We start from the raw sequence: 13,804 nt of genomic DNA on the forward strand, positions 1-13,804 counted from the left end.
GTTTAACCACAGCTGTCGTCGTTTTTTTTTTGTCTGGCAGTGGCAGCAGATATGCGATCAAATTTCTAATTTGAGGCTGTATTACGTCGATTCTGGCACCCAACATCACAACAAGATGATATTTTAAGCTCCTTATGTAGCCGAATCTGCGCTGGTTTGAATGAGCCGCCTCCAGTTTCCCCTTTGTTTTGCTGCCTCCAGCTAGCGCTGTGACGTCGGCTGACCCTAGTTACCTGTGGTTGGCCTGGCCATGCGTCACTCAGAAAACAACAATTAACATGAATATTAATTAGACGGGCCAAAATCGACCTGTTTTCAGCAGAGCTCCTGAGAAAGGAGCTGTAAAAATATATTGGTTTTTGGTAGTTATACCGCAAATATATATTCTTAAGGACATCAAAACCTAAAATAAAACTCCAGAAAAGTGTAAAATATGGGACCTGGAATCCTGGAAATTGATTTGGGATGGGGGCTGTCAAACTCCAAAAATGCACTTTAAAATATCCATAAAAGTTGTCCAAATGACTCATGCCTTGACAGTTTAAACTTGGTAAACCTAGTAGTTTTCTCATGATGTGCATGCTCACATGAATGATCTTGGTAACACATAATCAATTCATCCGCTTATAAAAGTATTTCCAAATCATCTAAAAAGACGATTTGACAACATTACAGCTCAAACAACAAACCTTGCACTGAACAACTTTTTATTAGCTGTTATATTACATTCTAATGGACATTGTCGCAGGTGCTGTTCATAGAGCGTAAGTCGTTTTACACCCGGAACATTCCTTGGATGCTCTCGGTCTCACCACTCTGAGCAATAAACACACTGCCGTGCACATTCAGAGTGAGCTGTAATCATCATGTAATTTTATGACAGTTTCTACATGTCGCTTGTTGACTTTTACTGGAAAAAATTGGCAGACGCAAGAAGGATCTCTAAACATCGGCTTTTAAGGGAATAGATGTTCTCGGTGTCAGTGAATATGTCACTTTTGAAGCCGGTGTGTGAGAACATGCTGTGAGCGAATCAGGAAAATATATTTATTTGATGATTTGTGAGTGAAAGGCAAAGAAAAATAGACGGAGGAGAAGATTGACAGAGTAAAGGGGTGAACGGTGTCTCTCTGTGTCCCAGCGCTTCTGATGGTTATTGCTAATAAATCTTGAGCGTGAAGGAGAGAGGTGTCAAGTTGCGCAAACAGAACGGCCAAGTGTGTGTGTGTGTAAACCCACTGACCTCGCCCTCTGGTGAAGAGCGAGCAATTAGGACCTGCCTGTGATATGAACACACACAGCTGATAACACACACCGATCATAACCAATGTTCAGTCAAAAGAATCAGCACATTTTACATGTCAAACAAATTTAGTTTGATTTTAAAATGTAATGAAATTTATTATGACTTACTGATTATGAAGATATTATTATTTAGATAATTATGGTGACAGATAGGTAATGCATTTTTATTACAGTGGCTTTATATACTACTGATAAATATACTAGGGATGTAATTCTTTAATAATAATTTATTAAATCAAAATTATTATTTTATGTTATGGCTGATAAAAGATAAATAGCCAATATTAAAATTCTGTACTATTGTCCAAGTAAATAAAACATAAAAATAAACTGAAATCAATCATTTTAAAAGCAACAAGTGAATTTAAGTATAACAGCATTATAATGTACAGTATGAAAAATGGATATTCATTTGAGATTTGCGTTTTATCGCGTTTAACCACAGCTGTCGTCGGTTTTTTGTCTGGCAGTGGCAGCAGATATGCAATCAAATTTCTAATTTGAGGCTGTATTACGTCGATTCTGGCACCCAACATCACAACAAGATGATATTTTAAGCTCCTTATGTAGCCGAATCTGCGCTGGTTTGAATGAGCCGCCTCCAGTTTCCCCTTTGTTTTGCTGCCTCCAGCTAGCGCTGTGACGTCGCTGACCCTAGTTACCTGTGGTTGGCCTGGCCATGCGTCACTCAGAAAACAACAATTAACATGAATATTAATTAGACGGGCCAAAATCGACCTGTTTTCAGCAGAGCTCCTGAGAAAGGAGCTGTAAAAATATATTGGTTTTTGGTAGTTATACCGCAAATATATATTCTTAAGGACATCAAAACCTAAAATAAAACTCCAGAAAAGTGTAAAATATGGGACCTGGAATCCTGGAAATTGATTTGGGATGGGGGCTGTCAAACTCCAAAAATGCACTTTAAAATATCCATAAAAGTTGTCCAAATGACTCATGCCTTGACAGTTTAAACTTGGTAAACCTAGTAGTTTTCTCATGATGTGCATGCTCACATGAATGATCTTGGTAACACATAATCAATTCATCCGCTTATAAAAGTATTTCCAAATCATCTAAAAAGACGATTTGACAACATTACAGCTCAAACAACAAACCTTGCACTGAACAACTTTTTATTAGCTGTTATATTACATTCTAATGGACATTGTCGCAGGTGCTGTTCATAGAGCGTAAGTCGTTTTACACCCGGAACATTCCTTGGATGCTCTCGGTCTCACCACTCTGAGCAATAAACACACTGCCGTGCACATTCAGAGTGAGCTGTAATCATCATGTAATTTTATGACAGTTTCTACATGTCGCTTGTTGACTTTTACTGGAAAAAATTGGCAGACGCAAGAAGGATCTCTAAACATCGGCTTTTAAGGGAATAGATGTTCTCGGTGTCAGTGAATATGTCACTTTTGAAGCCGGTGTGTGAGAACATGCTGTGAGCGAATCAGGAAAATATATTTATTTGATGATTTGTGAGTGAAAGGCAAAGAAAAATAGACGGAGGAGAAGATTGACAGAGTAAAGGGGTGAACGGTGTCTCTCTGTGTCCCAGCGCTTCTGATGGTTATTGCTAATAAATCTTGAGCGTGAAGGAGAGAGGTGTCAAGTTGCGCAAACAGAACGGCCAAGTGTGTGTGTGTGTAAACCCACTGACCTCGCCCTCTGGTGAAGAGCGAGCAATTAGGACCTGCCTGTGATATGAACACACACAGCTGATAACACACACCGATCATAACCAATGTTCAGTCAAAAGAATCAGCACATTTTACATGTCAAACAAATTTAGTTTGATTTTAAAATGTAATGAAATTTATTATGACTTACTGATTATGAAGATATTATTATTTAGATAATTATGGTGACAGATAGGTAATGCATTTTTATTACAGTGGCTTTATATACTACTGATAAATATACTAGGGATGTAATTCTTTAATAATAATTTATTAAATCAAAATTATTATTTTATGTTATGGCTGATAAAAGATAAATAGCCAATATTAAAATTCTGTACTATTGTCCAAGTAAATAAAACATAAAAATAAACTGAAATCAATCATTTTAAAAGCAACAAGTGAATTTAAGTATAACAGCATTATAATGTACAGTATGAAAAATGGATATTCATTTGAGATTTGCCAGAGATTACAGAACAGTGTTATTAAATTATTATTGTTTTTAAAAGTCAGCAGTAAGTGTCAGATGACAGCAAGGGTAACTTGAATCTAAAAATGAGCAGAACAATTAAATATCCAAATTGACTGATCAGTGTCATTTTAGTATTATATTATAATTATAGTATTTATTAATATTTTGAATTCGCTTTATGTATTTTAATTTTTAATGTTTTTCCATTTTTAAGTTTTTTTTTATAATTTCATATAATTTTCATGGAAAGTTGTTCAAATATTTTATTATTCATTTCTATTATTTACATCTATATTATAATTTATTTAAATTTTTAATAGTTTTATATTTATATTTTATATATATATCATCAAACATGTGTCTAGTTCACAGTTGAGACTTAGAGGCGGATATGTAATGTCTTGCTGTTCTTGGCACCCTATCCATATCAAATTATCAAAGGTAAAGCTGCTTTAAAAATCTTTCTCATTCCTCTGTTTTACCTTTTTGTTTTATTCTGTTTTACCCTGTTTTAAATGTAGGTGTTATTTGAAGGTTGAATTACTATGTATGTCAGGTGGCATTGATTAAAAGCATTTTTTTTTCTGTAATACATTATTAATTTAACATGTTCAACTGACAGCTCTAACTTAGCTGTAACAATATTGTTGATGTCAATTGTCAAAACACTAAAAGCGTTTATTTGCACGTGCACACTGACTCGCACATGCACACACACAAACCAGGCCTGGTTTTGCTTGAACAGAAACTCTAATGTAAACAGAGCTCATAGCCATCTGCCTAATGTCAATGTGGCCAGCAGGCTCAGCCTCACACACACACACACACACACACACACACACACACACTGCGCTACAGCTTTGCCTCTCGCCTGTCCCTTTGCTTTCTCATTTTGTGTTCTGTGTGCTGGAGCAAACCATTGTTTGTCAAATCTATTGTATTATCTCATGTAGAGCACCATACAGTACAACATTGTCTCTGCTATCAGATAAGTCCTCTGTAGTTTTCAAAACAGCACAGACATAAACTATCCAGTCAGCTATGAGAAGCTATTAGATTAAAATGGCTGCGGTCCCACTTTATATTAAGTGGCCTTAACTACTATGTACTTACATCAAAAAATAAGTACCGTGTACTTGTGTTCATATTGTATTGCAAAACACTTTTGCTGCTATTGAGGTGGGATACAGGTAAGGTTAGGGACAGGTTTGGTGGTATGGGTAGGTTTAAGGGTGGGTTAAGGTGTAAGGGTCAACAGTGTAATTATAAATGTACTTTCAGAAATTAATTATAGATGTAATTACATGCAGGTATTTTAAAAATAGAAGTAGAATGTTAAAACATGTATGTACACAATAAGTGCATTGTACCAAATTATTAATTTAAAAGTAAGTGCATAGTTGTTAAGGCCACTTAATATAAAGTGGGTCCATGGCTGCTAATAAACCTGCCTGTTTGACATGGTAAAGTGGCAGTGAGAAACGATTTTATAGTTTATAGCTTACTCTTAATATCAAATGGTTGGTCTGGCCATTGATTGGTCATCGAAGAAGGGTTATCAACTGATTACTTTTTCACCATTATTAGTTCTTAATTTAGCTGCGATTGACCTTTGACTGTGCTCACACTCTTAAAGTACAGAGTTAAGGACTGAACAACTCCAAACTGAGTCCCTCTGCAGTTACTTTACGTCTATTGCTTTATGGCTGGCAAGGACTTTATTTTGGAGTAAGACTAGGTGATGTATTGAATATTTACAATGTATTTAAATTTTTTTGGTTTCACTCACCTTTCTTAAGAAATGTTTCTTGAGCAGCAAATCAGCATATTAGAGTGATTTCTGAAGGATCATGTGACACTGAAGACTGGAGTAATGATGCTGAAGTATACTTAAATAGGAAACATTTATTTTCAATTGTAATACTATTTAATAATATTACTGTTTTTACTGTATTCTTGATCAAATAAATGCAGCCTTGGCGAGCATAAGAGACTTTTTTTATGCACAGACCCCAAACATTTAATCATACTGTAATAAAATCTCAGTATTTTCGAACATGCCTTGATTATTATCTTAATATAGATCTTATCTTAAGTAGATTTTGCCATTATGTTTATAGTTTACTCTATTTATAGATTTTTTTTTTATACCTTTTTTATTTTACTTAAAATCTTTGGTAGTCAAAATAATTGTTCCTCCAACTAAAAGAATTTTTTTTTTTTTTTTTTTGAAGTTTCCGAGAAATATTTATATATTAAGATATTTTTCAAATTAAACAAATTGTTACATGGCTGATATAATATATATATTTTTAAATGTATTACCCTTCCCTTTGTGGAATAATAAATCTGAAGTGTATGGAATATGCTTTGGCAATCAATTTTAACGTTTCACTATTTTGGTTATATTTTCTCACTGAAATATTCTCAAGACTTTCCCATAGCCATGACTGGCTTCCCAACAGCTATATGATGTGTCCTCTGGTGTGACATGGGAGTAATTATTTAGCATATATTTTAAGATAGGGTTTTTAGGAAATAGATCAAACAAGTGTTTCATAGTGATTCTGCAGTGCTTTCAGTAGAGTGTAATGGTGTGAACCGTGTGACCTGGAGTAACCCCCATCTCTCTCCCATCAACCCCTCCTCTCATTCACCCAAAGGAAGTTACAGTGTTGGCTCTGCTTCAGGCTCCATTTTTAGCTCCGTTCTGGCTCCCCTAATGTAAACTCTACAGGAAGTAGCCTCTCTGGGTCAGAGGTTGGCTTCTTTTCCCATACTGCAGTCGAGTAAAGCCCTAGAGTATGACAGATGTCCCAGGATTCCAGAGCGCTGAGCTAAAGCTGGTTTTGGTTGAAAGGTTCAACTGATCACTAGAGAGACATTGAATGAGTCTGCTTTTATTTTTTCTTCTCCCCTCAGCTGAGCGCAAACGTGCTGATCTTCCTGTGCACCAACATCATTGGGATCTGCACTCACTACCCAGCAGAGGTCTCTCAGAGGCAAGCCTTTCAGGAGACGCGAGGCTACATCCAGGCCCGACTGCACCTGCAAAGAGAAAACCAGCAGCAGGTCAGTTCAGTGTCGAGGCCGTGACCATTCGCATTCACTGGCACAATTTACTAGCTACACTACTGTTCAAAAGGCATTTTTAAAAAAGAAATTGATACTTTTATTTAGCAAAGAAGCATTACATTTGATTAAAGACATTTATAATGTTACAAAAAAATCTTATATTCATCAAAGAATCCTGGGAAAAAAAAGTGTCACCCATTCCACAAAAATATTAAGCTGCATAACTGTTTTCCTGCGCAGCAAATCAGCATATCAGAATGATTTCTGAAGGATCATGTGACACTGAAGACTGGAGTAATGATGCTGAAAATTCAGCTTTGCATCACAGAAAAAAAATTACGTTTTGAAAAATTTACAAATAGAAAACAGTAATTTTACTGCATTTTTGATTAAATAAATGCAGTGTTGGTGAGCATAAGACACGTCTTTCAAAAACAAAAACAAACAAACAAAAAAATCTTGCGGACCCCCAATTTTGAACGGTAGTATTGTTTCCCTTTGAGACTTTGAGAGTCTTCCTTATTTGTGTCACTAGTGGTATATGTATAATCATTTACATCTATTCATTTTAAGGACTGGTGTCTGGCATTAAAATTGAATTCTCTATTAAATTATTTTTAAAAATGCTTTATTCAGTAACTGGCTCTAAATGACATCACCATCTGTGTGTTATGGATGGGGATGTTACGATTCACTCAACTCACGATTCGATTCATAATACTGATTTCACGATTCGATTTTTTTCACGATTTGTTTTTTAAACAAAATTAGATTTAAGACAAATTATGAATGAAAATGTGTCCTTTTATTATTGCTTGGACAAAATGCTGCACATTTCTTTGTGAAACAGAAATATGTCAAATAACAAAACTAAATTGAAATTTTAAAACAAACCCCAAATCTAATCAAATAAATAAGACAAAAAAAACTTCATATAAACAAAGGCTACCTGTGCTCTTTCCATTCAAAAGTAGAGGCAACCACTGCATTTGAATCACAATCCAAACAAAGATGCTGAATACACGCAGCATGAGCAGTTTTTAAAATCTAAATTAGATTGTATAATTTGAAATTTTAAAACAAAAACGGAATGCTCTGACTTTAGTTTTGTGAAACTAATACTACATAAAACATCTGCACGAAACAAAGACAGCAGATGCTCTGAATGAGACGCAGACTCACTCTCTTCCAGCAGGTGGCGCTTATGGAACAGCAGATACAGTGTTTCCTTGGCTGTAAACAGCACTTATGAACGCTGCAGTAATATGCAACTTACAGAGACGAGATGAAAAGAAAATACCATCTAAACTTTTCTAAAGACAGTCAGTTCCCCTCAGAGATACATTCATATAAACTCCCACCCCCAAATGTATCGCGTTTCGTTTAACATCTCAACCGTCTTGAATAGTCACATATTTATATCGATTTTCAACTGGCTTGCGGTGAATCGTTACATCCCTAGCTATGGACAATAATTTATACCTGAATAATGACACTGGCAAACTAATAAATAAGGATGCAAATAAAAATGTTTAAAATTGCACAAAAAATTTAGAATGTTCGAGTTCCAAAAATTCCAACAAATTCCATGTATATTCAGTTTAGGGGTGTCGCAATTTACAGGTATTGACGATAATTGTGATATTTAAAAAATATATATTGATATCATGTTAATCAGTGTTGGGGAAAGTTACTTTTATAAGTAATGCATTACAATATTGCATTACTCCATAGAAAAAGTAACTAACTGTGTTACTTTTTGTCACCTGAGCTGGGCTTGCTTATTTATTTTTAATAACAAAAAAACCCAAAAGTTATATTTTTGGCAGCTGTAATGGTCCTTTAACACCAAAAGTGAAATGAATAAGCCTCAGGCTGAAGGAAGTGCCTCTGCCTCTTCACCTCACTCCCAATTTCTCTCAACACGAGGACAGAAAAGGTGTTACTTGCGTTGCTTATTTGAAAAAGTAACTCCGATATTTCTGAGAAAATGTAAAAGTAATGCGTTACTTTACTAGTTACGTAAAGTAATCTGATTACGTAACTAGTATTACTTGTAATGGTTACCCCGACACTGATGTTAATACTGAACATATGATATTATGTAAATAATCCAGCACCAGTAACTATCTGGTTGACACTCCAACATAGTAGGTGACCGTATTGGTGAACAGAACAGAAAAAAACAACGCAGTATGTAGCTACTAATGCTGCACAAAATCATCTCAAAGGAGATGACAGACGGAAAAAGTTAACATGCCAGTTTGGGAGCTTTTTGGATTCCGTAAAAAAAAAAGATACTCCAGTGTGCTGGAAGTGCCAATAAACTGTAAGTGTTTATTTATTTTATCTTGTACACTTTGGTACAGCTAAAATCTCTTCATGCCAACGACAAACTATAACAGTAACTATTAAACACTAAAACGATAACGGTAATGATAAAAAATGTAATTGTTGTAATTCTGTGAGAATAGTGAATTCCACATCACAGCTATAAAAAAAAGGACTGAAATTACTGTCAGAATGATTTTTTCCAGCTCAGGCATCTATAACATCAGATGACAAAACTGCAGAGCGTTTTTATAATAAACGGAACAATAATGTGCGTTGGTGTGGATGCCCGTGAAGTTATGGTTATAGTTATTGTTCTCATGTGAATGGGCTTTTATGCTTACTGTCATGACTGTGTAGATTTTGTTTGTTTCATGTTCTAAATTCATGTCTTTTATTTTGAAGGTTAGTTTTGTTCATAGCCTTAGGCTGTGTCCGAAATCGCCCCCTATAACCTTAAATAGGGCACTATTTGAGGGAACAGCCATTTTTAGTGGTGTCCGAAACCATAGTGGACGTTCTCGAGTGCACTCATTCAATCCCACAATGCACTGCAAAAACGAGTGTACAACTGGTGCACGCTCAACAGCTAGAGAATGCCCATAATGCACCGTGAGAGTCACGCGCCGAATGAATTCCCGCATCTCGCCAGAAGATGACGCCCGCAGCTGAATAATCAATCCGTTCATTTTTACAAAGCGCTCATCCATAGCGTACAGCATAATGTACAACACGGGTATAAATTCATTGTAAATTGATTATTAAATTGTTTGATTAGGGTTTATACATAATTTCCGTGACAGAGTTCAAGATAAATCCTTTAATCTTACTACTGGAGCTGCTAGTTTGCTAGTTTCAAATGATTAATAAACAGCAAGCACAAACTATGCAAAAGCGGCATTCCTTCCGGTGCACTCAGTGTCCGAATTCACTACTCGTTTTCATTCACTCCTTCTAGTGAACTGAATTAGTGACCTAATGTAGGGAATAGTGAATGAAGGTATAGGGGGCGATTTCGGACACAGCCTTAGTCTTTATCACTTCCTCATGTTTCCTGTCCCTCATGTTCCTGTTTCATGTCTTAATTGTTTTCAGGTGTTCCTTGTTAACTCATTAGCTTGTGTATTTATAGCCTTCATGTTTCCCTTTTCTCTTGTTGAGCTTTGATCAGTGGAACCTGCTGTTTGTGAATTCTGTTCTGGTTTCTGGTCAAGTTTGTTGAAGTGAAGTTCAAGTCATTATTTGGTTCGGTTTATTTTCTGTTTGTGTGACGCTTTTTGAACTAAACTGCTCTCCTTCAGTGGACTCAGCGTTACACTTACAAACTCACTCTCCGTGTCTCTACCTTCATGTTTTGAGTGTGATTCATAGGCCAAAAAATGAAAACACAAAATAAACAATGTTTAATAAGACTTGGTAACACTTTACAATAAGGTAATATTTATTAACATTAGTTAACAAACTAACAATGAAAAATACTTCTAAAGCATTTATTGATCTTCGTTAATGTTACTTTTATCATTTACTAATACATTATTCAAATTAAAAGTTGTATCCGTTAATATTATTTAATGAACCTGAGGTAACATTAACTAACAATGAACAGTTTTTTTTAAAGAGCCACCAAACGGAATTTACTGTTTGAATTTCTTAGGAAAAATGACAAGACTTTGTTTCATATCAGCAATAACCTGCTCTGTCTTGTCTGTCGACATGTTGTCAGTGTCCTCTTTGCTCCGTGATGTATTTTTCACTGCGTGAGAACGTGATGTGTGGCGTGAGAGTGCCACGGCTTGTTGGACATAGCAACAGTAACTAAGGGGGGCGGGTCTTTGTGAAGGGTCAATTGCCATTCGATTCTATGTAAAGAATTCTAGAGATCTCATGGGCTAGACTAACAAAATATTAAAATGAAACAACGTCACTCACATCATCACCGCATCTCGTGCTCCACTGATGCACTCCTAACATTCAAATGCAAATGTTTATTTTAAATTAGACTAATATTCATTCTTTATTCACAATCTCCTCATCACAGGCAGGCACAGCACTCAATTCAGCATGTGTTCGTGTTTGTGTGTGCTGTCTGCGTCACTCATAGCACATGCCTATATCGTGCGCTTTATCGAAAATTGTTTATATCAATATCGAAGGTGTACCATCGATAAATATTGATACCGTTTTATCGCCCAGGCCTAGCACTGGGATGCTGCTGTTCGACAGGCAAAGTACAACTACATAAAGAAAGGATATTTGATCTTCAGTGAGAAGAATTGCATGGCAATCTTTCTTTCTCTCTCACACACATTCCCTCTCTTCTCTCCTCTCAACAATTTTCAGGAACGCCTGTTGCTGTCTGTTTTGCCAAGGCATGTCGCCATGGAAATGAAGGCTGACATCAACGCTAAAAAAGAAGACATGATGTTTCACAAGATCTACATCCAGAAGCACGACAATGTCAGGTGAGCATTACTGTTATGGGTCAAACTGTGCCACATTTAACCAGGACTGGATTTGATTAGATTGTGAAAAGCAATTTAATCAAGTGATCTAAGACTATTTAGGATATTATTGGTTTATATTATGTTTCCCACCCTCATGGCCTCATGATGTAATTAACATCAGCACAACAGACAAGTTGTTTCAGAAGTGGAGAAACTCATTATATTTTCGGGTGAGACTATGAAAACAAGCATATGTTTTTCTTTAGGTTAACATTTAATTCATCAGTAAACTCCCTATAGAATAACAATTTGTCTCAATATTTTTTTCTCATTATTTTGTTGAAGTGCATTTACAACTTGACGACCCTTTGACTATTAGCATTAGCTTTTAGCTAAAGTTGCTCACCTGCTTTTTATCATCTCTTGTGGCCGTGTGGCCCTTTCTTTGTTTATTTTTACTCTTTCCATTCTTCTTTCCTGTCTTTTACCAATTTCTTCTTTGCTTTAGCTCTGGAAGCTCCTAATAGATACAGTGGGGCTTTTCTTATGAAATGTGGTCAGCTAATTATGGCGAGAGAGGGAATAGTTAATTATCAGTCACTAGACTAGCGCTAACCCCAGAAGATACTGAAATGAAGCCACGATTCAATTAAAGCGCTCCACAGCGCCTGCTCTGACACAGCCTCTGAGTGAATTTCCCCTCAGCTCAAGGGATTCACACACTCATACTGTATACTTTTCTACCTACATTTGTTATGTTATTGACCTCTATGCTTCCAAACACAGCTTTTTTTTTTTCATTGTGAAAAAATTCATTGTGTTTTATTGGCATGACTGTTTCCTGTGAAATATTACCAAAGCATTTAATCAATGCAGGAACATTTTAGTTAACAATAGACTTTTATGTTGTAAAAGACAAAGCAACAATTCATCCAGTTTAAATCTCTTTTGCTCTGTCTTTGTCAGTATTTTGTTTGCAGACATCGAGGGTTTCACTAGTCTGGCGTCGCAGTGCACTGCTCAGGAGCTGGTTATGACTCTAAACGAGCTGTTTGCCCGCTTTGACAAGCTGGCTTCGGTGAGCACATCTATTAACACATGCCTAAAAGATGTTTCTCAAATGGATCGTTGATGCAGCATTGTCTGTTTACAATAGACCAATTTCAGTGTTTGCAAACAGTGATGACATTTTTTTGTGGGCGGAGCCTATCTGGTGGCAGAAAATGACAGCTTTAACGTAGCAGTCTATTCAAGCCATGGAATAAAAGAATAAAAAGTGTAATTTTGAGTTTATATTTCAAAATTCTGACTTTTTTTCATGCAATTCTGAGATTATATCTCACTATTCTGGTAAGAAAAATCAACTCGTCATTCTTTTTAGTTTATAATCCCACACTTCTGGCTTTTTTTCCTCAGAATTGACAAACTCTCAATTGTTGAGTTGAATCAAGTTATAAAGTCCGAACTAGGAGATATAAACTTGCATTTGCAAGAAAAAAAGTCAGAATTGTGAGATAAAATAGGTAAATGTTATGTAAAATGTTACAGGTTTAAATATTTCATGCATGTATTTCAACTGTAGGGCTAATACAATATGTCCCCTATATGAATATTATATAGACCTATTGTTTAAATCAAATGTATGCTTTAAAAGTAGGGTAATCATAGTAGGTTTCATCCATAGTCTGTCCGTTTAAACATCTGCGTTTAGCTTCAAATGGTGTCTTTGACGACAGTATTATATAAAAATTATTTGCATTCCGATTCTGACATCCAAAGGCACAACAATACATTTTTTCTCTTATTTCATGGATTTTACCCATTTCCCTCCACCAATATGCGCGCGCAGCTGCAAGTGATGTAACTGTACAATTTATATATACTGTATATGCATCCGTTCTGTTGAACTGAATTAGAGAATAAGGTTTTGCTGGTTCGCATACTCCCTGAAGTGCTTTTTTCCTCTATTATATAGACCCAAGTGTGAAACTTGTGGAGATCTAGATCAGATGCACCTGTTGTGCTGTAATGCTGTAATGTTTAACCATAAGTTAAACCTCATTTTGTTCAGTATGGATATGGATCACTGCTCTGAGAAAAGTGTGCTGGTTTCATTAAGCAACCTCTGAAGGTTTCCTTGTAGAGGACAGGGAAAGTGGACTAGCTGGAGTGGATGACCCAATACAGTGTACTGGTGTGTGTGTGTGTGTGTGTGTGTGTATGTGTATCCTCTCCCTTGATCATTACTCTACCTATAGTCCCTGTGCTGTGGAACTGGGGCTGTGTGGAGGCAGAGCAGTAAAGTGACCTACATTACACTGCTTCCCTGGATCTGGAGCTCTTCAGCTCACAGACACACCATATTCATCTGGTGGAAGCCTAATGGTTAAACATAGGGATGATTAATTGATATACAAATAATTGAGACAGTAGTTTTTGGTTCACATCCCTTCAGTGTCATTTTGATACATGTACCCCTTAAA

General features: G+C 36.0%; 1 protein-coding gene across 1 annotated transcript in view; it reads left to right on the forward strand.

Moving 5' to 3' along the window:
- Positions 1–13,804, forward strand: part of LOC107705664 (adenylate cyclase type 6-like) — a 60,392-nt gene that overhangs the window by 31,396 nt on the left and 15,192 nt on the right. The window contains exons 4-6 of the mRNA XM_016509054.1: positions 6,394–6,543; positions 11,218–11,339; positions 12,288–12,399. Coding sequence (XP_016364540.1) covers positions 6,394–6,543; positions 11,218–11,339; positions 12,288–12,399 — 384 coding nt within the window. The remainder of the gene's footprint in view (positions 1–6,393; positions 6,544–11,217; positions 11,340–12,287; positions 12,400–13,804) is intronic.

This window comes from Sinocyclocheilus rhinocerous, unplaced genomic scaffold (genome assembly GCF_001515625.1).
Source record: "Sinocyclocheilus rhinocerous isolate Xijiao unplaced genomic scaffold, SAMN03320098_v1.1 scaffold263, whole genome shotgun sequence".
NCBI lineage: Eukaryota > Metazoa > Chordata > Actinopteri > Cypriniformes > Cyprinidae > Sinocyclocheilus > Sinocyclocheilus rhinocerous.